This window comes from Lissotriton helveticus, chromosome 1_1, assembly GCF_964261635.1.
Source record: "Lissotriton helveticus chromosome 1_1, aLisHel1.1, whole genome shotgun sequence".
Lineage (NCBI taxonomy): Eukaryota > Metazoa > Chordata > Amphibia > Caudata > Salamandridae > Lissotriton > Lissotriton helveticus.
Genome location: NC_136057.1, coordinates 712,882,057 through 712,907,407, shown reverse-complemented (window position 1 = coordinate 712,907,407; position 25,351 = coordinate 712,882,057). Strand labels below are relative to the sequence as shown.

The 25,351-nt window shown below is 41.6% G+C and overlaps 1 protein-coding gene across 3 annotated transcripts in view; it reads left to right on the top strand.

Moving 5' to 3' along the window:
- The window catches only part of SYT1 (synaptotagmin 1), a 1,132,258-nt gene that overhangs the window by 556,762 nt on the left and 550,145 nt on the right, over window positions 1–25,351 (top strand). For all 3 annotated transcript variants that reach the window (XM_078674249.1, XM_078674248.1, XM_078674247.1), the window contains exon 5: window positions 1,111–1,278. In XM_078674249.1, the coding sequence (XP_078530375.1) occupies window positions 1,111–1,278 (168 nt within the window). The remainder of the gene's footprint in view (window positions 1–1,110; window positions 1,279–25,351) is intronic.

Below are 25,351 nucleotides of genomic sequence, written 5' to 3'. Positions count from 1 at the left end.
TTTTTTAAACAGCCAGACCGCAGTGGGTCTGACACATTCTTCGGGCCTCTTAGGGCCAGATTTACTAACATTTTACTTTGTGGTTGTACCACTTTTATGATTAGTAAATATCACAAAGCCACACAAGGAGAAATTAGGTCCACCTTCCATTGATTTGTAAAGAAATGTAACACAACACAGCGGCTTGCGCTGCATTGAGTTAGGTTTCGTTCTGGGAGATGTTCCATTGGTGGAGCATGGACATTACAAAGGTTTGTAAACCTGGGATTCCGCAAAATCGGTATGCCTCCCAGAGGATGGAGTAACAAGGATAAAGATCTTTTTTCCTCCTCAGTATTTTATCTTTCTATGTGTGCTGCAACCTCCTCAGTATTTTATCTTTCTATGTGTGCTGCATTTTGCAGCACACAGAAAAAGAGGAAAATGCCTCCAGTTATTGTTTTTGTGTCCCTTCCTGCACAAAAACAATTCTCCTTGTAATTCAGGCACCCTTACATCATGGTACAAGGGTGCCTGCATTAGCTCTAGGCTGCCGAAGTGCACCAGTGCTATGAGAGAGCAGAACTGTGCCACTTCTTAGTAGACATAGCTCAATCCAGCTTTCTCCCTTTCATGTAATGCAGCATAGCAAGTTACCGCGCTGTACTGTATTGCGTGTAAGGTTAGTAAATCTGACCCCTAGTTTGTACAATGGCAAGACTCATATCTCTCGTGTGTTATCTTAATGATGATTAATGCGAAATTCGAGATGTTCCTTCTCAGTAATGTGTAGTTTGATGGCTTTGTTTGAGGTATGCTGACACATGAATTGCAGCCATTATTTAGACTATATGTGTTAATTTGATAGTAATCAAAGAGCCCCTAAACCTTCTTGATGACCCAGAATCCCACCTTCAATTATTTCTCTAGAGATAATATGGCAATTTTACTTAATTTCCTCTTTTTAAAGTTATGTTGCTTTGGTACACAAACCTTAAAAAGAGATCCACAAGCCCAGGAATAAGAATGACAAATTGAGGGCAGTGAAATATGATTTTTGAGAACTCTTCCTTTTGCTGGAAACTATCTGCTTATCATTCTCCTCTGCTCTTTTTCTCTTTCTCCTTCCAGCTCATGGTCGGGATTATTCAGGCCGCGGAGCTGCCGGCTTTAGATATGGGTGGCACATCTGATCCCTATGTGAAAATGTTCCTCCTTCCTGATAAGAAGAAGAAATTTGAAACGAAAGTCCACCGAAAAACTCTTAATCCTGTCTTCAATGAGCAATTCACTTTCAAGGTATTTATCTTCACTTGTAACTTATTTTACCCGGCAAGCATTTGTCGTCCGCTCTTGGTGCTGAATTTACATTTTACCAGTAAACCTGGTCAATGCGGACTCTCAGATGCTGCAGCTACGGGGGCACCTATGTATGACTGTTCTCATTTTATGATATTGCACTGCAGCAGATGTGCTAGAACCAAGCTGAATGAGGAGGATAAATCCATACAAAAGTATTGCAAAAAATGTTATTCTTCCAAGTGTTTTTAATGAATTTTCATTTTCATTTTACAGACACATAATGTTGGCCTTATTTTGAGGTAGATGCGGGACACCTGACAAAAAAGCGGTAGATATCCTGTTCTCCCTATTTTTAGAGTGTGGAGGAACTCTTTGCACAATACATGGGTTGAATAAGACATCCTCTGCTTTTTGGCACATGTCCTGAAGCTGTCAAAGTCTAAAGAAGGCCCATAGTCATCTGTGACTAAATCATTGTCGGATTATCAAAGGATAATCCGACAATGGTTCTCCTGTTCTCCTCTAATCCTGTTGCTGAAGTCCATTCTTCTCTCAGTAGCACAAAGCAGGTGCACTCATAACAGGTGTCTATTTAACTCAGGGACTACACTTGATTCTGAGCTTTATGGATGAAAATAAATCAGCAAGATGCTAAGACTGATTTAGGCAACCAGAAGGGTTAGAACAGGAGTTCTTCTTATTGTTCCCTGTGGGTCTGCTAGATCTGCTTGAGAGTAAGTAAAAAATTAGTCAAAGACATAAAGCAGAGGGGCCAGTGGGCATTTGTGACTGATTATGGACAAGCAGGGTGTGGAGTGAAGTTGGAAGTTGGGTGCTAATAGTCCTGTTGAAGTCATGCCACAGGGCATTAATATAGCTTTATAGCCTGCCGTTGCAGGCTATACTGGCTATTAAAGGCCCGCTCCTGAGCCGAAGGCGATGGACTTTCACAGAGGTGTGGCGCCGCGGCCAGGGCGACTGACTCCGGAATCTGGGGATCACGGTTCGATCCCCGGCACCGGCGGCAGATTAGCCCAGCACCATGTGACTCTGGGCAATAGCTTGCTTAATCTTCCCGACGGCCCCCAGCGCCTAGAGACCCTTACGGGTGATTGTGCGCTTTACAAATGTGGATTTACTTACTTACTTACTTTACTTACAAGGGACCGGGACTTTAATAGCCGGTATAGCCCTGCTACGAAGGGTTATAAGGCTATTAGAACATTCTGCCACTAGAGGGCAGAATGTTCTAACAAATAAAACAAAGGCCTCTCGATGCTCGAGGGTGATTTAAATCCCCTCGAGCTCTGAGCGGCCTTTGAAAAACATTGGAATGTTGCTCTGTGGTCCTTTACCGGCCGGTAGAAGCATGGATCACTCCATTGTCTACAATGGAGCTCCCAACATTCCAGCGTTCTAATAGATGTTAATTCCCTTCACTCTCTTTATGCTTTCTTGCCTCCGCTTCAGGCCTATAATTGTGGAGCTGATAAATGTTAGCTGTTAGTGCTCTTAGCAAATGTTTGAATAGTACTGACTATTACAGTATTACTACAAATCTTAGTTTCTTTAATGAAGAAAGTATTTCTTCAAACATCCCCTACTCATGAGATTGCTCAGTTTCTTTAAATGGCAATACATCTGCCTTCCAGTCTCCTAGTGCATTGAACGTACTGCTAGATGTACTAAACTGTTTAGTGGCTGCAAGTTTTCATTAGCTACATCAGAGGGTTTGTGACCACTAAAAATTTATTTTCTAATTATACCAATTTTAAGAGTCAGTAAAGTTAACAGACTCCTAAAATGACTTTGGAAATTCAAACCATATCCCAAATTGGAAGAAGCATATTTTGAGCATTACTTCCAAATAGTGATTTGGTTTCATACGTATCAATGGATCTTGCCCGTGAATCTGGTCACCTGCCATTGAAAAGTTACTGATTCTCCAGTAGGTGTGGTAACCGTAAAAGGGATGGAGCCTTCGTTGTACCTTTTCTCCTTTGGGAATTGAGTGGCAACTTCAGAGTAGGCAGTGACCCCCGGGAACACTGACAACTGTAAACAAGTTTTTTTAAAAGTGTTCATATCATTTTAAAACCAGCCCTATTTCGTTTAAGGAACATGAGCTGCTTTAAAACAATAAGTACATTTTAAATGCAGTCACATGAATGGCTCTGGCTGACCCTTGCAGGCACCACCAATGTGAGCAACAATTTCTGACCTGGCCAGTTCCTTCTGTGACCACCTTCTATTCTATATTTTGTGAACCAACAAATTAATACATAGATCAGTCCACAAAATTCAATATTGGTCACAAAAAGTCAAATCTCTATTTGTAAACACATTTTGCAATAATTTTTTCGACCAGTATCTTTCGGCTACAGAGTGTCGGTCACAAAGAATGGTGGTCATGGACGGGATGATGGGGCCATCTCACTTCACTTTGGCCTGGCAGGTTTTTATGGGCACCCAAGGAAGCACACTAGATTGTTGACTGTGTGTGCAGGCCTCTGGAGTGGTCAATTGGCACTGGGTAATAGTGACACAAGCCTAAACTACATATAGTGGTCGGTGGCAGCATGTACAGGGACTCCTGGCCATAGTTCCTCAGCCACACACACCCACCTTTTACACAATATCTATTAACACAGCATGCTGACTATTTTCCAAGTCTCACTCACACATCAGTGAGGCTTACCTACACTCACTAAATCCCTTGCAGTGCCTAAGATGTCTGGGGCTCCACTCACTAGATGTTTTTGGAAATCATGATTTCTGTCTTCTTGTACATCTCTCACACAGTGCCAGCTCTAGTCATCAGGTCTCCTACAGGAATATGAGACATTTATTCATAGAGTGGTTTCTCTGGCCCTCTGTTGGCTATCATCATATCTAAAAAAGACCAATAAAACTGCAAGGTATTCATAAACTGTTTCAAGACAAAATGCAACAATATGGGTGTATTGATCAGAAGCTAAATTCTTTCTACCAAATCTAATCAGAATATCCCTGAAGCTTTCTAGGCAATATTGATATGGTAATCTTCATGTCTTCAAATAGTTTTATTGATCATTTTAATCTTCAATCATTCAAAGATTTTTAATGAGAGACCTTTTACTGAGATAGTTGTAAGTGGTCAAAATAACCAAAATGCAGATTAACATGAAGCACCACCAAAAATCTGGGGCATATTATCAAAAAAAACATTTTTTTTTTATTTGGACCAGCAATTAAGTGTTCAGATCTTCAGTTATAATTCTCTTTAGAGCAATTTGTTTTTCGCTTTAAAGAACAGTTGCAGAAAATGAAATCATGATTTTTACTTGCAATTTGGGTATGCCAAATAATAAGGCATACATTTCCTTTTCTTAGTTTGAATCAAATGTGAGCAGCCCATCCTCGAGACAGGCGTCATTTTAGCAAATGAAGAATGATTTAATGCTTTATTTCTCCACCCACCCAATATGTAGTTTCTCTTTCGTAAATACCCCCACTCTTGAGAGGGTAGAAGAAGAGTTACCTTCTACCACTGCTGGCACATAAACATTTTCCTTTAGTTGAATCAGTTCATCCCACAAATTACAGTAGGGGTCTCCAGCTCTGCACCGAAATCCTCTTCTCAGCAATTATTTCAATGAACATCAGCAATTTTCTCATTAAGCTCAGTCAACAATGAGAATTTTGGATCAGTTTCAAAACCTTTATTGATCGATAAGAGTTTTGTAAAATGTGTTGGTCTCTTTATTCAAATTAGTAAGATATATAGCCATTTACAGAACTCTCAAGAAAATTACAGCATGGTCCATAAAGGAAATAAATCCCTATTCTACTCTAAGCAGGTGATTTGAACCTACCAGAGCTCATAAGGAGTCCTTTTGGAAAAGAGCAAGATTTAAAAGAGCTTTGAAATAGAATCAGATTGAAGCTGAACTCCTGATGAAGAGTAGTTCCAGAAGCTCATCTGAGTCTCTACTCTCAAATCAGCAAACCGTTGCAGTAACAACTGTTCAAAGTTAATGTGAGAAAATAGTCACAGCAGTAGCCAAAACAGTAAAAGAAATGGACAACCATAAAGTATTACGTAACAGAAATCACTGTCAGCAGTATCTCACAGCAAATAGGGTAAGGGTAAAGGAATGGTCATAGAAAAATTATCTGGACCAGACTGCCTTGACTGACTGGACTGAACTGCCCTAATTCGAACTAGGAACACACATATTATAAAACCCAAAAAACATAAGCACAAATCCATGTTTGTGTTGTGGCCATCTAAAGCCAATGAGTAAGGAACATCTCATGGTCTGCTGCTTCTTCCTTAATTCCACTGTAAACTTACAAAGTTGGCAAGGTGCTATCTGCAAGTGTTAACATAGTTGCTAAACATTTATGTGCGTTAGCTCCACTCTGAGTTCCCACGAGAACCCTTCAATTTAAACTATTAGCTGATCAGTATTCCACTGCGTAGCAATGAACTATTCTAAAGGCAGAAACATTTTAGTTGTAACCTATGTGATTAAATCCTGATTCACATCTTCATGTAAGCATTATTGTATTCATATACTATTCAACATTCAGCATTGTGAATATGTGGCAGCTCAAAAACTAACTAAATATGATGAGAAAGCTTAGGAAAAAAAGAAATACATGTTTATAATCAGCATATTCTAAAGAGATAAAATGTTTAAACAAGTCAAGTTTGAATCATTTATCAAATAATATTGCTTAGTTCAGCATTTCCTAAAAGCATTTGTTTGTTTAAGAAGAAAATGTACTGAAAGAAATAAAAAGATAAAACAAGCCTAGTCTGTCCTAGTAGTGTAATTGCAATACACATGAGTGCTTACTGCAAAAATCATGCTACACGTTTAAAAAAAGACAATTTTTCTACATTTCATTCTATTAAACATTTTTGTGTTAATGTCTACTGTAAATTATGGCCTACATTTAAGCTAATTTATTCTACTCTTTCACCACCTAACAAACAGTAATCCTAATATTCATTGGTCACTCACACCACCAAAATGATTGGAGGGGAGTAGGATGGTGACGAGGAAGAATGGACCTCAGTATAATGAATGTTGTGTTGTGATCAGGCCCTTATATCAGGCTTCAATAAAATAACTGTGGTATATAAATAAATAATACCGGGACTATTTTTGAATTACATTAACAATAACAGATAGCTCAATAAATAAGAGGCAGGATCCGATGTGTCCGAGTCAGAAGGATTTATTCAGGCAAAAGGGAAGGGACTGGAACGGGACAGCCTGAAACAAAACAGGAAGGAAGGCAGCTGCAATGCTTCATCGACAGTGCAGCAAATATATAGTAATACATTACATTACATTGCATACAGTAGGCGTAACTTATGACAAACGTAAGATATGAGTGCATGGGTGGAGAAAGAAGGCGTGTACAGGGCGTACACTGAGACATGTGGTATGAACGTCACAGAAGTGTCATGAATGGGGCGGAAACATGGAGGGGGCTACTCGAGCAGCTTGGACCTTTAACCTAGTGGTGCGCGCAAACGGGCAATGACGTGTTACCAGGGAGAACTGGGGGCTATGACTTCTGCGCTAGAAGAGGAGACTAAAGTCTGCGGTGTCAGGACGACATGTACCTATATCATATCTGGTATCTGGTGTTTGGAGTACATGTCGATAGAATCCAAAAGTTATCGGGGCAAAAGCTACTTGACACTAAGACTGGTGCATGCAGTATTCTACATGTATTGCGTGTGCTAGGAATATTCTATGAATATTAATACAGTATTTCTCTTACATGGAGACAGAAAGGCTAGACCATAGCTGAAACTGTTGATGCGATTCAGTAGCTTAGGAATGCAGAGAAGGAGGGCTGGACTGATAACTAGAAGCATAACATACTCTTGGCAGACAGGCAGGCAGAGCCAGGCCGGGCCGGGCACTGTGCGGCAGGAAGTAAGTGAAGGGTCAGGGATGCAGGTGGGGGCTGTATCGCTCCTCGGAGAGGGTTCAGGAGACTGGAGCTTGAATCTGGTGTCCGGGCCCTTTTGAGGCCTAGGAACGGGGACAATTCAATGAATTAACGTGCACACTGTAAAACGTGGCAACATAGACCTAATACTTGTTGCTTTCACGAGAACTGGAAACTGGCATACTAGAGTTGGACACGACTATGATTGCGTCTTTAATCGATCATAGGGGATACATGCATATCGATCATGCACATATAGCTTAGGATGGGGAACACGTAGGCACATACAACATGGCAAAATGTACTTTTCCACAGATACAGCAATTATAGTTGATCTAAAATCGAGCCATCAAATTTACAATTTAAGCAGTTCTCCAAATCCTAACAAGTACTTGCCCAGCTTCAGCCCCTCTTCATTGACTCTCCATTCATGCCATCCAAAGTTCTATGCACAGTGCATTCATACCTTTCTGGAGATATTCCCCACTGCAATCCTTGCACTGTTCTGACCTTCTGCTGTGTATGCTCAGCTTCTTCAAATCCTCATTTGGTGGAACAGCCTTTTCTGTTCTGGTATCTAAGGTCAGGAACATCCCACCATTTTATCCTAAAACTTATATATCTCATATGACCTTTAGGAAATAACTTAAGACATTGTTTTTATCTAAATACCTCCTTCTCAACTTCTATGTAATGCATTCCCGTTCTATCACCTGTACTGAGCACCAAGAGACGTTTGGTTATAAGAGCACTCTATAAATTCTATATAAATAACAGCATCACTTCTTAATTCGTCACCATTACAATACTTATTACATGAAAATATAAACACTAGTAATTGACCACTGATCAGAAAAATAGCTAGAGCTAGATAAACTGCTATTCAGGTGAGGTTTCATGTATCAAACCACAGACATCAAGACAATGTGCTAATAATGAAACTTAAACAACTGCTATTTTATGAACAACATCTGTGGGACACAAAAATGTGGGCGGTCTCCCAAGTTGCTACACGATAAGTGTACATCACATAGCAGGTGATGACCCCATCTAAGGGCCCCATCAGGATGGCAGGCGGATCGCCCCCGCTGGCCCGGCTGTAGTCACCACTGGCCGCCATCCATGCAGAAATGACCCCCCGCCATATTACAATGGCTGGGGGGTCCACGGCGGACAGAAAGACCATCCACCAGTTGATCTGGTCAACATGTCGACCGGGCGGAAAAGGGTTCTATATGGTGGCGGAGTCTGAAAGTCATTGCCAGCCATATTAGGATGTGGGGCTTGAAATGCCTTTCGGTTGCGGCATTGCCGCCACGGAAATGCATGCAGCTTCTGGTGGGGTGGGGGGTGCAAATGGGGGGTACCTATGGTAGCCCCCTGCTGTTCCATGCCTAACATGGGAGGCACTATGCTGTGCCTGCCATGGTGTGCATGGAAGTGCACAACATGCTTTCCTGGCATTGAGGCGGGTGGTGCTGAGTGCACCACCCGCCACAATGTTAGGAACGCAGGATGCGCCCCCCACTGTGGCGGGCGCATTGTAATGGCAGCCACGGGACTCCCGCCCTTATGGCGGGCGGTCCCTTTGTACGACAGTTTGTCCGCCTGCCACCCTATTGTGCCCCTTAGTGTGGACCTGAACTGGAAGGTACCTGGGAGATCAACCCTGGCAAAATGGTAGGCTAAGGATATAACGCTATGAAGCCATTTGCTGGGAGGGTGATTCTAGGGTTCTCTCATACTTTTCTCAAGGCAAAGGAAAGAAAACGGACTCTGAGGCCTTAAAGAGATCTCTATACACTGGCTAATCTTTACTGCCCTCCATACAGGGAGATACATAAATTTTTCATCCCATTTTGGGTCCCAATAAAAATAAGGCTACCTAACTCCTCAAGAAAGTGAGACTGAGAGAGAAGGCTGGGAAAGTGTGAGGCACCGATCCTTGGTTAATAGCTTCAACTGGGGCTACTTACAAGAGTAGTGCCCTAACTCATTTACTCGCTGTAGTCTTTTTCTCTAGCTCTTCTGGGCTTTAGAATTGATGACTGCAACAAACTTTATATAAAAAATTTCAAATGCTGTAAATGAAATACATGAAATACATTCTTTAGTGACTTCAGCTGTCTAAAATGAGAATGCCGACATGCCTACTGGATGCTTGGGAGCATTGTTTTTGGTCATGAATTCTGCCACTTTGATCACGCAACTACCTTCACATCAGAGTAAATATGATGTTTACAACCCCATGCATTGTTCATAATATATTTCTGACTCTTCACTTCAACGTTTGGAGAACACAACACAATGCTAGCTTTCAGGCTTTTGCTAGTTATGCCACCTGAAATGGACAGTGCAAGATAGGCCATCAGGGAGCTCACCTCAGCTTTATGGTAAAAAACCCGCCATTGAACTTCTGATCAATACTTTTTTTAGGAAATGTCTTAAAACCATCCTCTTTTCAGTCTGTGTGTCTGGATATTCTCTGATGTAGGTATATTCCTGCTTTCTATTTTGTGGAAGTGTTGAGAAACCCCAGTGGATCATAGCCGCACAATGCAAAAGACAAACTTAATGTAACTTCCTACCATTTAGTTGTGGAATTACCTGGGCAGATCACAGGTTCAGAGGAATCTCCACTAAAAGCTTGACAAAGGTGTACTAAGAGCATGCTGTATCCAAGAAAGATCACAAGATGATACTGTCATCCCACAGTAGCTCTAGATCTGTCAAAACCTTTTCTAACAGCTAGATATGCAAGGTTCCATTATACCAAGTCATTCCTGTTGATCCATGAATATTCTGAAAGACATTAGTAGCCTCCTGAGAAGACAGAATGAAGGACCGGTATTAACCATTTCCTGTAGGAAATAAAGGATCTTAGTGGGTTGCAGGAGACCACAGGTCAGGGATTTGGGTAGACACCACGAGTAGAAGAATCACTGATGTTGTTTGTAGTACTTGAACATTGTTGGTCTCTATGATTCTTGGAGGACTAAACCCACCTCATTTGACAGACAATCCCCGCAGTTGGATCCTGGTCTTTTCATATGTAAAACCAGTAATGTCAAGTACAGTTATCAAGAAAGCATCAGCAAATGAGCAGTGGAGAGGAAACATAAGGAAAGACGTATTCCTTATGAAGAGTTTGAATGGAAGATCACCTGGATCTTGTAAAAAACCTTGACTATCAGAAGATTAAGTTAAAGAGAAGCAATAAGAAGCCCTCGCGGCCAGAGAAATTAATAGGGCTCTGCCCTTAAACCACAGGGTTTTCCCCTCAGAAACAGTAAAGGTGAAGAAAGTTATTCTCCATGCACACAAACATCTTGATAGAGGGTGTTGTAAACATTTAACAGGCAGGGCAATTGTATGTGTGTGCATTTTTAGCCATAAAGTAATGTCTGATTTTTTCAGAAGTGACTGAAATGTTGCACCATGCAATGTAACTATGAACTTGATGCAAATTAAGAGGGTTGGTGTTGTGATGAGGGTGCATCCTTGTGGAGCTAGGGCACAAAAGTGGTGAAAATGGCGGTGAGATTATTACAGATGAATGTCATAAGGCAACATTTTCAACTGAAAATATGTGTGCTGTGTGTCATCAGTAACATCTCAATGATGGAGGAGGAAAAAAACTGTGGAGCTTCCTGAAATATAAGCGAAATATTCAATGGCCTCCAACTAATTTGAGAGCAGCCTTCAATGTTCAAAGAATTGAGGAATCATTTCTATTCTCCAAGAGATCGAACTTGTATGTATCAAAGCAGGCCTTTAACATATTGACCACAATATTTTCAAAATCTCAAGATTTACCACTCAGAAAGTAATGAAACAAAACAATGTTATGTCGGCACTCACCAATGATATCCTGAAGATTAATTGTAACGTACTTCCCATCTTACTATACGCGGACGATGCGGTTTTAATGGGCCTCACCCCGAATGCACTGCGCACTTTCGTTAGGGGTATTGTAGATTTCTATCCACTAACTTTAAGAAATTGTTTATAATGAGTTGCGGCCCTAAAAAGCACCTTATCAACTCAATTTCCTTAGCATCTGAACAACTCCTATGCACTTGCACTTTTCCATAGTTGGGTCTAATGTTTTCAGATAACGGTTCTCTAGCGCACAGTAGAAGTAAATTCCTAAAGTCCATTAATTCAATGTTGTGCCTTCCACAACCAAAAAGAACTGAGGTAGTGCTATCTATGATTAAAATCTACAAAAAACAATGCATACCTACGGCAACATATGGTGCTGAAGTTTGGGGTTTTACCAAATGTTGTAGCATCCAAGGGGAAGAAAATAGATTTTTTAGAAAACGTTTGGGGGCCCCAATTTCATCATCAAGCTTTATTTGTCACAGGGAATTACAAGTGACTTACATCGAAGACTACATCAGGTCTCACCCAGCGATATTTTGGCAAAAAATTTGGCAAAACCCAGCAGCGACACTAACCAGAGAAATTGTAGCGGACTGCCTCAAATGCGACAAGGGTGGAGACGTACCGTGGTTGCCGCTGTTAGAAACAGTCTGATCAGCGTGAATTCTGATCATATTTTCTTAAACCCAAGTAATACAGAGGGTATAACAAAGAAGATCCTCCAGGAGGCCTTATACGATCAATACAGTGACTCAAGACATGCAACTGAGCTCCTGAAATCGTCAGTTGCAAGGTACATATTCTTGGTGCCCGCTAACGGCCCCTATCACATTTGCCGTCCAGCCATCTTTTAAAGAACTTTAAGTCGCTGGGAGAGAGGCTTGCTCTTCTGCCTTATGCCAGGCACCGTAAAATACCTATTGTACTTCCCCATGGGCTTTAACAAAAACCTTGAACAAACATCCTGTCCCTGTGGCAATCGGAGCAACAAATCAACGTTACATTTCTTCTTCTTTTGTAATTTTTATCAAAAATACACTAAACAATTTTTGATTCCTTTTTTTAAAAGTCCACTGTTGACTACAAAATAGCACACATAGAAATTTTAAATCTTGAGAGGAAAGATCTGATTTTTAGTGTAAGTTCTTTTCTGAAGGTGGCAGTCCATTCACGCGCCTCTGTGAGTACTCTATAAATGCATTTGATCTCACTTAATAACATTTTGCTGCTATTTGCTGTGAATCTTAAGCCTATATGTGGGGAAGTGGCTTCAAAGAAACTGTTGCCTTGTATAGTATGGTTTTTATAATATAATTTATATTTGATTGCACTTTAATACACTATGCTGCTATTTCTCCAGATCTGATTGTACTTTGATATATCATGCTGCTATTTGTTTATATTTGATTGCCCCCATATTGACTTTACCTGTTAGTGGTTGACTGCCAAATTGCACTATACCATATTATGCTGCTACTTGTTAGGAATAATTTAGCCATAAGATTTGAAGAAGTGGTTGCCCTACATATTTAGTTTCTTTTTTAACATGTGCATTTGGATTGCTGATCATGCCATATATTACAAGTCCCTGTTTATTTATCGTTTTTATATGCTGGTATTTTAATTGTGCTTTTATGAATATTCCATATCCAAATAAAGATTTATTGAATTGAATTGAAAACAAGTTTTAACTACTCCACCCAAACAATCTTTAGTAGGTCTGCTGCCTCTGCTATTCTAAAACATTGCAAAGATTTTCTTTTCTAAATCTCCCTTATCACTTCATCCCTAATCTGACTGCTGTAATTTCACACAAGCTGTTCTAAGTTATTTACCATGTTGGGGGAAAGTATTTGCAAGGCTGCTTTCCACATGTTCTGCCTTTCCCTGTAGAAGTTTTTCATCACTAGCCTCGACAATCATGCAGATCCACCAAGGATACTCACATTTACTGACTGAGAAATCTGAGCACAGCACTGATATTGAGGGGCACTCAGAGTGCTTCTTGCCCTGGAACGCTAAGTACTATCCAATCTCTAGAGACTATAAGAAACTCGCAGTGGTGTCACCATAAGATTCAAATCGGAGGCACAGAACTTTTTATCTGTTTCCAGAAGGATTTGCCTCCAGGTGTGTGTGAGTGTGTGTGTGTGTGAATGAATGGCTGCTTGGACAAGAAAATCATGGTGCTCATCGGACTCCGTAGATATGGTCTGCATTAAAGGGTATCTACTTGGTGCTGGACTGCCAATGTCCATTCTGGGAAGTGAAGCAGCATGCCAATTTGGAACATCAGCTCCTGCATACATACATCTACCAGTTTCCTTTGTTGGAGGGAGGGAGGCTTTAGTTTGGAAATAGCTTTCATATCTATAGCTAGTTCACATTTCATTTGAGCTACGCTGCATCAGGCGCAGTAGGAGAAGCAGGGCTGCACAACCTGGTCATAAGATCACACCAGGATCAAGTGAATTATAGATTAGAAGGATTTATAGACATTCCAAAGTTACATACTGCTAGATTGTCAGGATTTTCCATTCAGACAATGTTAAATATTGACCCCCTTGACGAGTAAGTTGCTCAATATTTCTACGTGTCAACAATTAAGGAGAATGTGTACAGAAGCACAAGAGAGAACACATGATGATGGACTAGTGGAACTGCTGCTGTACTGTCACTTTCCTTCTAGACTGGTCCTACATCTGGGAAGTCTGCAAGGTTGGCATGTTCCTGGGCTTGTAGAGAGAAAGATATACTTACCTGCCTGGTCAAGGAGCTGGATTTCTCCTGCTAAACGGAAATTATCTGATTCACTGACTAGACAAGTCATGGTCATCCGTGGTGTCAATTTGAAGGACATCTCGATGGACTGATACTGCCCAGGAACTAGGAGGTCATCCCCAGCTATCTGTCCATGAACCTGGAACTCGATACGAGTTGATAAGCTACTTTATTACCATCACAAATTGACATAGGACATCCTTCATCTTCTGTAACACTACTGGTATCCCTGGGGTGCTGTATGTACCCCTCCAGCCATCACTTGAGAGTCTTGAAGATTCTTGACTTTTACCCCTGGTTGCAGCTAGCTCCAGGAGTTCACACTGATTCTGGAACCAGTTGAACTATCTTCCTAACTGTAGCTGTTAAGAAAATATTAAAGTTTAAAGCCCCAGTCAATAACATCAGTGTTCTTGACGGGGGTTTTGAACTTTCATATTTCCTTAACAGCTACAGTTAGAAGATAATCCAAAAGTCGACTGGCCATTGACATTCCCTTTGCCCCCACCACCAGAAAATGTCTACTGTGAAGTATGAATTTTGAAATAGAGCCCCCCGTAGCCCCACCCATAGCCCCATCTGTCCGTCTAAGGGACACCTATGGTGATGTAGCAACGTTTGCAGCTGCAGTCACCCCCATGGCTTGGTGCCTACTGGATTTTGGAGTCCAGCAACTGCATTTATGCTACCAACTGGGCAGGGAAGAACGTGACAAGCCAGACACCAATGGGAACCACCATGAAGAACATACCCATGCACCTACAAGAATAATTTGAAGGGTAGGCCCTTCATTGTATGAATAATGAGTGTGTGGGCTATTTCTAGTTACATTTTAGGACTGTTCGAGGGTAACATCATGTTATCCGCATTCACTGCATATCAAAACCCCAGGAAGTGTAAGCAAAAGCCTGTCTGCAAGGACTTTGAAGTAAACGAAACCCAATCATTTTGAAACTCACTTGGTGCAGCCTCGTACAAAGAAGCTGGCCTGGTTGGCCCAAGGCAAACGCAAAAACATTGGCCCTGGCGCCCAGGCTGGAAAGGGTCTTTATTGTTAACATTGCAGATGCCTATGGTGAAATGAGGACTTTATAAAAAAAAAAAGAAACTCACTTGGTGCAATTACAGGATATCATTAACTACTGGGTTCAATGTTAACCTATATTTTAGCATGTTCCACCAAAGAGCTACAAACACATTTCGGGTTGGTTCTCTGACCTAGAAGATGCTGATCTCTTCTGTTTTTTATGATTACCTTCATTTAATGTGTAGACATTTTGTTTTACTGTGAATAAAGTAATTTTCTTTTCTGAAGCAAAGAGCTGTCTGGATATCAAGATAATAAATCTTATTTAAAGCATCATATTGTTTCTAGGTTTCTAATCCTAGTTCACCTCATGGTGTAAACTTTGACTGCTAGTTACACTGCTCTGTAAGTGTACAATGGAAATAGGGAGTACTTGCATAATATGACTGGGACTTAATAAACTTTCAAGCAACGCAGAGCAGCAAGGGAGCCTGAAAGGCAGAGAGCAGAAATGTGCCCTATCTACTAAAATATGACGCACTTTTACACTCTCATATCATTGGCTTACTTCAGGCAGCTTAATGCCATTGCAGGCACCCTTGCGCCATGGTTCAACAGTAGGTGCAATACAGGCAGAATTGTTTCTGAAAAACAATCCTCAAAGGCATATTCCTATTGCTATGTGTGCTGCAGCACACATGGAAAGAGGAAGTTACAAGCAAAATGAATACATATCTCCCCATTATGCAGCTCTCGGATAGGCACACCATTTTGGCTCAAACCCAGGTGTACTGCCATTGCACTGCATTTTATAACTTTTTTTTTACAAAGCCAAAATGGGATATGTTGCACCAATTCTAGGAAGTTTCATACCTGCCAACTTGAACAAAAATCTCACCATGTGAGGATGGGGTGTGGCCTTGGAGAGGGTGGGGTCTACAAAGCACTTTGAACCCCACCCTGCCCCCAAGCGCTCTCCCTCCCTAAAAAAAAGCTTGCTGAGGCTGGTGCTGATTTCAGAGGGGTGTTTTCTCACCCATTAATGGACCTCTGCCGTTCAATGCTCCCAAAACAAGCTGGAAAACTGCTATTTACCGTTGTTTTCATCTAGTTTTCCTTGCCACCGTGTGATATTGGCTCCGGACCCAATGACGGTGTGATGGGAGCCAATATCGTGTGTCACACGGTGGTACCGTGTGAGTTGGAAGGTACGAAATTTTGTGGTGACAATTGCACCAAATACCCAATATCGTTATGCACACCTTCTGATCAGAGCAGTGCAATGCCCCAAATGTTATTTTACGGTTAGTGCAAAATTGCCCCACACTAATGGAACATTTGCTATACCAGTGCCAAATTGAGTGCCGAGGGTGCAATTAACTTTTTCTTGCCAATGGTTTATAGGACGCATTGTTATCTGCTTACACACACCGCTCTACAAAGCCCAGTCGCTATTTCCCCATTTCGCTTTGTATAATATTGCAACATTTTTAAATCTATCGATGGCCGCTCTCTTACTTATCATCACACTTGCCGCTATAAAATATCCCATTGAGCGTTTGTATTGGACTCTAAGTGTAGACCAGCAAGTTCCATCTCTAAGATTGTGTCCATTCATGTTCCTTCTTTTGATCTTCTAAAGCTTATCTTTCTCGCCTTGTGCTTCCCTTATGACTCGAATCCTGGTCCCTACTTTTCATTTGTGTTGCCATGACATTGAAATTGTAGCATTCATGTACTCATGCCAGGCACTCTGTTAAAAGAAATGACTGATGGCGGCCGCTGGAAAAAATCGTGTCTTTGTCCAGCCTGAATCTCCTGATATATTTGTATGCATTGTATGCGAGCTCTCGGCGCTGGGGCCAAGCAGGCGCTTTGTGCCGATGGAACGCGGGCGTCGATGACGTGCCCGCTCAAGAATCAATCGCTTTTGTCACTGAGCTCTGCAATTTGCACTTCAGAGAAAACGAGTGGTCAAACTGTATCACAATTACTTCAAAATGTTTTCTCCTGAAGTCGTTGAAGAATTCTCCTGATGAGAGCCGTCTCTTTGGAATAGGTCAAATAAATGACAAACAGAGCAAAATAACTTACACACACAATGAATAAACTGCTTTACACAAATCACGAGCACACGTCAATTTCCCTTTCTGGTTCCGAAGCTTAACCATTCAGAAACAGAGAACAAATGTTTAAATGTAGATTGCGAGATCACTGAATACTTGTAACTTGTTCGTAGGGCACAAGTCTCCAAAAAATACAAGGAGGGTAATTTAGAATAGCCAGTGCTCAATGACACCACGTAGAAGAACATTACGGGAAGTGACGTCAAAGCCATATTGTATCCCTGACTTTAAAGGGAATGGCTGTCTTAACTTTCTTTCTGCCATGGCCAGCTCCTGTGATTGACCATGTAGTGCATGCGCATTGAAATCTTTCTTAAAGAAGTCGTTGTATTTTTACCCCACTTGAGTATAGTTATTTAGGAGATGGGTGAGTTTCTTCAAATAACATTCATCCCATAAGTTTCAGCTACATTAAAAAAAACTTCAATAAAAGGAAACTAAAGACTCAACTTTTAATTTTGCTTCTTTTTTTCACCACTGAGTGCCCATGTTTCACATTCAAGATATGGAGCATGTGAAAGGAAACAGTGATGGTGTGATAAGCAATAAGGAAGGTGAGCATAAACTGTGTAAGAAGGGAAAAGAGAGTTCAAAATAAAAAAAGAGATGTTAGAAAGAGAATATACTGTGTGTGACCGGTAGGGTGTTGTAGGGAATATTGGGGAAGGAAATATTGTTTGATGATTCATTTTCCATCTAGCAGGAGATATCATGTTGCTAATACAAGCTGTAACTCTTGCACCATCTATAAAGGTGACTGATGGAGAAAAATGTTGACTCGTTTAGAGTAGCATAAATCCTCACAAAGTTCTAGTGTGGTGGAGAGAGAGTGATAAGATGAAGCATGAGAGAAGAAGGCTGTGAGATAGAGAAGGGTGGCATAACAAGAAAAGAGTTTGTGGGTAAGTGTAAATGAGTAGGGTTAGTGAAAGGAGGGAAGAAGGTGCAATGAAGAAAAGCAGGGAAAGGGAGGAGTAGAGGGTGAAAAGACAGACGAAGGTGAAATAGAAAGGCACGATTAAATGTGAGAAACCAAGAAATTAGTGCAGAAGAGATGAGCATGATGTAGTGAGAAAGAGTGAGTGAGGGGCTGGACACACCAATAAAAGCAATATTGAAGTACACTTTCAGTTTTCACCCTAGTAGATATTTTGGTTGGCCTCACCTTCTAACTTCTTTCACAGTCTTGGATGGTCTCTGTACATGCAGAGCATGAGCTCCAGCCTGTCATCGCTAAGGTTCACTACAAAATGTGCATTCGTGTACATTTTAGTTCCAGAATAGCTAGAGCTGCTGCATATCACCTCTGAGGGGCACTGATTTACTACACTGTATACATGGGTCCCAGAATTATTGACTGATAGCATGATAGGTCATGGATAGACCCAGACAAAATGTAAATCACACTGGCGTAATTTGCTTGACTTCAGGAACTTCGTGTTAAGCTTGTTAAGCGAAATTCGCAAAATTACACAAATTGTAATGTGTAATTAAGCTGTCAATTATGGCAAAAGTAAAGCATGAGAACAATTTGAACAACGCGAGTAGGTATTGTTTAGTGCATCTGTGTTTTACAAGCTATGTTTTAGCATTCACTATGTCCTTGAATCAACAATTAACACCAGGATGAATGTCACTGTAAAATAAAACAATAAATGACAGATTTGCATTTTGTATGCTTTCATGTAATTTTCCCAATATCTCACACAATTACGTGAAAGTCAAGTTAAATTAATTTCGCACACCTCTAGTGATGGCTAAGGTACTTTGGCAAAGCTCTCTTGGAAATTCAGGACAGGCATACCTTGCTCAATGTACCTCCATTCTGACCTGCACCATGAACCTCTATCCGAGAACTGACACAGAAAGAGTCTCCCATGTCACGCGTCTACATTGTTCAGTGACACACACCATTATCAAAAGCCTATTTTAAAAAGCATATAACATGCCAATAGCTTCCTGATATTTGCCATTTTCTAATCATTTGCCATTAAATGCGTTCATCATTCTTCACTGTCTCTCTTCTTGCCACTATTTTTTATCTCTTTGATACGTCACCCTTTTAATATATTAGTCGTTTCTGCTTAATTTCTAATCAATTTCTGTTTTTATCTTCCTCTTCTCCTATATAACTCTCTCACACTCAAGTCTGTCAATATGCTCCCAAACTAACAGAAAACCACTTAAGAATGACAAGATGGCAGCAGCGTCTAAGGCCCTCATTTTGACTGCGGTTAATACTCCCCCCTCACACACACATTAAAACACCTGCTTGTGTCAGTCATTGCTTTATGGACTCTTAACGCTTATTCCTCACTTTGTACTAAGAATGCTTTGCATTGTCCCTACCATGAGGAAGGCACAGTTTCATAATGTATACAGTTGATTCTGTCACCAGACAAAGAATCAGTGGTCATGTTGCTGATGCGGACAGACCAGCGGAGACCCAGGATGCAGGCAAGCACATGGAAAAGTGTAGGCCTGCCCACATAACTTCAGTGCTCTCACAGCCGAGCTCCTACAGCCCAGGAGGATTCTAACACATGCAGCCTCAAGCTTTGTTCTTCTCTTGGCCCTCCCCCCTCCGGATGAACAGACACTGGGTACTCTTGTTCACGAAGATATCAAGAACATTGAGAACCCAGATGATTGCACAGAAGCTTTCTCCTCCAGAGTGCTCTGGTCGGAGACCTGCTGCTTGGTGGCAACGCTGTTGCTGAAAAAAATCCCTAATTCTGTACCTCTGACAGTGCACTACCCTTGTGCCTATGTAGCATTCCTCCATCCACTCACTTTAGGTTCTGCTTGCACCTATAATGCCTGAGGGGGCAGGAAGGTGACAGAAGTAAGACCAGTAGCAAGTGCGTCAGAGAATGACTGCACTGCTCATGACCAGCAGCATCAGGGATAGTTAAGGTAACAGGATATGACAGAAGTAACAGGAAATGGCAGAAGAATTCAAGAATGGCAGAAGCAGAACTAGCAAGATATATTTGCAGCAAACGTTGAATGCCACAAGAGCACACGTGACTGTCAGACTACAGCATGATCCAAACAGAAACACTCTTTGTATATTTTGTAAGAGTGTGATCTCACCAAAGATATAAACAGAGTTTGTTTTTAGTGTGGCAATTGAAACAAGCAATCACATTTATCGAAATTAACTAATACATGTTTTAAAATTGGAGTAAAACAGCTGCCAATTGCCCACCTATCAGGTGTGACACATTCATTCAGTCCTAACTCTTAAGCTAACATTATTGTGCATGCTGTGATTTTTTTATAGACATAATCAGACTTATAAAAGCAAAACTACAATCCTGGAGTGCTATATGCTGTGTGTGTAAAAGTCCGATTTGGCTGATGCTACCCCTCATGAAATGCCGCCACCTAGTAGTTGTATGAATAGCAAGACATGTGATTTGTAAATTTCTGCCTCGCTTCTACCCCGCCTATTTTTTTCTGCGTGTTTCTGCATGTTTTCTTTTAATTTTAGTCAGAAAAACCACAATTGTTCATGATTTAACCCCTTATTTACCTGTCACTCCTCTAACAAGTGGTCCAGCCCTTCAGCCTAATTGGTGCACAAATGAAGGCCTAAAGATCCCCAGTCTAACAGTACTAATTCTGAACAGGACAGCAATCAATTGTTTATCAGTCATGTGAAGGCCACGGCACGAGCAGAAGCTTCTGCCTTTGATGTGCAGATGGTCCCAAACGCTGCTAATGAGCCCAAGTGAACACTCCCATGAAAGAAAGGGAAGTGCTAAAAAATCACTTATCCTTCAGAACAAGGGGAGCCTGCCACCCTGCCCTCAAGCAAACTCCTGGCCCTCTTCTGAAGACACTGTCTAACACGTGGGTACTCACAAACATGTTCCCGGGGGGCGCAAAGTTTGGTCTATGGTGTGACCGAGAGCTGCACTGAAGCCAGCGGGCGGTGTAAAGAGGGTGTAGGGGAAGAAATGCATGTATATCGAGTGTCTTACTTTAAAAATGAAGGTGTTCCTAAAGTTAAGGGCCAAACTACTTCCTTTCCATAACTGCAATTAACCTTTAACCCCTTCGCTGCGTATCCACGCCAAATTTGCAGGTTTTTTTTCAACATCATGTGGATTGTAAAGGTACCCAGGGTTTGTGAATTCCGCTGAAGTTGTTTATTTTTGGAAAAATGGGAAAAAAGGGATACAGATGAAAGCGTCTGTTTTTTTCCTGCAAATGGCATAAAAAAGGGGTTGTGCTGCTGAAATCACCATCTTCCCAGCTTTTAAGGACAAGCAGACTTTTTTACACAGTTTTTGGCCTTTTTCTGGGACATTGCCTATTTTTGCTATTGTTTTGTGCTTTCAACCTCTTTCCAGTTAATGGTAGAAATAAGTATGAAAGCAATAATGGATCCTTGAAAGCTATACATTTTAGAAAAGTAAACAAAATTCTGAATTCAGCAAGGGGTCATTTGTGTAGATCCTTTATAGAAACTAACCGTTGAATAAAGGAAAAAGTGAAAATTAGTTGAAAAAAACAGCCATTTGTGTTAACGTTTTCACCTGTAACTACTTCTAATGACATCTGTTTGAAAGCAACATACCGTTGGGCTCTTCCCAGTCACAGGCCCTTTCCCCACCCACACAAGTGAGGTATCATTTTACTCGGGAGACTGAGGGGAATGCTGTGGGGTAGGACATATGTGCCGGCACGGTGATTCCACCCAAAAATATGAGGATAATGTGGTTTTTACAGCTAAATTTGAGGTTTGCAGGGCATTCTGGGTAGGAAAACATTGGGGATCCAAGCAAGCCATACCTCGCTGGACTCCCCGGGATGTCTAGTTTTCAGAAATGTGTGGGTTTTGTAGTTTTCCAAGATCTTTTTTCACACATTCCACTGTTTCCTTTTCACATGCTGAAAAATGGTGATTGGTTGGTGCACTCCCAGATACTGTTAGTATTATTAATGCCAAAGCTACTAGGAGGAAATATAGATATTCAAATAAATGTAATTCCTTTATGTTTTTGAATGCCCAAATAGTTCATCCTAGTGTGGGTGGTACCCAGATTTACATTACATACATGCGCACTCCTCTCACACTATCTAGGTATGTACAGTCTTCAATATCTAATAAAATGTTTTACTAGTAGCTAATGTGCAGGCGATCTATAGCACACAGAATGCCAAGTCTACTCCCTGTCTCAGCACACCTCTTCCCATTTAATGTTTGCAAATGCTCTAAAATTCTTTTTATTTCACTAGTTTCACGCCTCCACCCTGTATAATAAATACCCTTAATCATCGTCCGAAGGATACAATGAGTGTTCAGGTATCAGAGTAAAAGTAAATCATACCCGATTCATTATTTTTCCGACGTCCTGATACTACTCATGTTGTTGGGCTGAACAACGTGATGCAGTTTACTATATTTCTCACCTGAAATCCCATTGCCGACTAGGCAGGTGCAAAAGAAAGGCAGGTGCAAAAGAATGAAAAGTAAAAACAAGGCTCACTGAACACAAAAGCAATATCAGGACACGTATCAGATGTTACCAGCTGCAATACATTTGCAACGCCCTCTGTAACACACCGAAATGAGCCCAGAAAATGTTTCCCAAGCATGAGGAATATTTACTCCGTGCAAATAGATTTGTGAATGGACCCCCTAATTGTTTGCTGCTGGCAAGATGCTAAGACATATGATTGATTTGACAACTGCTAGGTAAAGTCAGCATGAATGGCTGATTTCCAAGTGAAGAATTAGCAGTATCTCTGCAGGTGTAGTCAAACTATTGTTTTTCTGAGGTTTCCATCTACAATGCATGCAAAATGCAGTTGCACAGTTCAGAAAAGCGCCATGTGCTCTTTTGTCTTCGATGGGTAAAGGAGCTGCAACAGATGTTCGGCAGGATATCAACTTCCTGAGGGACTGTAAATTCATGAACGAACACATTTGCTTTGTTTGTCACTGTAAATAACCATAATGTTTGGTGCTGCCAAGTATTGTAAACTGTGAGCAGGATGATAGTCTGAAAAGTTCACCTTATTCAGCAAATAGTTTCGGTTCATGACATGTATACTTCATTAAACGTCTGTTGATGAAAAACTGCTTGCAGAGAATTCAGTAAGGCATTGGCAATAATGAAACAACCAAATGCCAACAGTGCAGCAATCAGATTCTCTAGTGGAAATCAAGAAATTAAGTTTACAATTTTTAAATTATATGAAAAGAACTGACTTGAGGAACAAAATTACTTTAGTATTCATTGTATGGCAACACACTGAGCGTAAACGAGTGTTGCATTCATGGACACTTATATGAGAGAATCTATCAGTTATTTAATAATGCTGCCTTACAGATTCCTTAAATATTAGTCCTGTGTGAAATTGTGTATATAGTGGCTTATTCTTGCATAATAATTCCAGCACTCGGCATTATACTTGTTATGTGGATGTAGTGTCATGAGACTATGTGCGCTAGGACCCTTGCGATTCTGGGTGAACTTAACAAGGAAATACATAACTTGCTTGGAGGTGTTAGGGTGCAGGGCCGGTCCTAGGCCTTCTGAGGCCCCGGGCGAAAGGGAAGATGTGAGGCCCCCCTAATTGAATATTGCATCACAAGAAGTGACATCACAGAAAGTAAAATCACAGTACTATTGATCTTATTTGGCATCACTGAAGCTAACTAATGTGGATATCAGTAACATGGACAAAAAGTAGAGGGGATGGAAAACAGGTGAGCAAATATCCAGCTAAAAGGAAATATTGCAATCAAACAACCACACACACCCAACCACACAAACGCACAACCACACAACCACACAACCACACACAACCACACACACACAACCACACACACACACACACACACAACCACACACACAACCACACACACACACCCACACAACCACACACACCCACACACACACACAACCACACACAACCACACACACACAACCACACACACACACACACAAACACACACACACAACCACACACAACCACACACACAACCACACACACAACCACACACACACACAACCACACACACACAACCACACACACAACCACACACACACACAACTACACACACAACCACACACACACACACACACACAACCACACACAACCACACACAACCACACACACAACCACACAACCACACACAACCACACAACCACACACAACCACACACAACCACACACACACACACACAACCACACACACACACAACCACACACACACAACCACACACACACAACCACACACACAACCACACACATAACCACACACACACAACCACACACACACAACCACACACAACCACACACACAACCACACACACAACCACACACAACCACACACACAACCACACACAACCACACACACACACACAACCACACACACAACCACACACACACAACCACATACACACAACCACACACACACAACCACACACACAACCACACACACACACAACCACACACAACCACACACACAACCACACACACAACCACACACACACACAACCACACACAACCACACACACAACCCCACACAATCACACACACAACCCCACACAATCACACACACAACCACAACCACACACACACCCACAACCACACACACCCACAACCACACACACAACCACACACCCACAACCACACACTCACACACACACAACCACCCACAACCACACACACAACCACACACACAACCACAACCACACACACAACCACAACCACACACACCCACAATCACACACACAACCACACACACACACAACCACACCCACACACACCCACACACACCCACAACCACACACACACACACAACCACACACACACACACACACACACACACACACAACCACACACACAACCACACACAACCACACACACACACAACCACACACACAACCACACACACAAGCACACACACACAACCACACACACACACACAACCACACACACAACCACACACACACACACACACAACCACACACACACACACAACCACACACACCCCCACACACACACAACCACACACACACCCACACACACAACACCACACACACACAACCACACACACACACAACCACACACACACACAACCACACACACACACAACCACACACACACAACCACACGCACACACAACCATACAACCACACACAACCACAGGCACAACCACACACACAACCACACAAACACACAAACAACCACAACCACAACCACACACACAACCACACAAACAACCACAACCACACACACACAACCACACAAACACACAACCACAC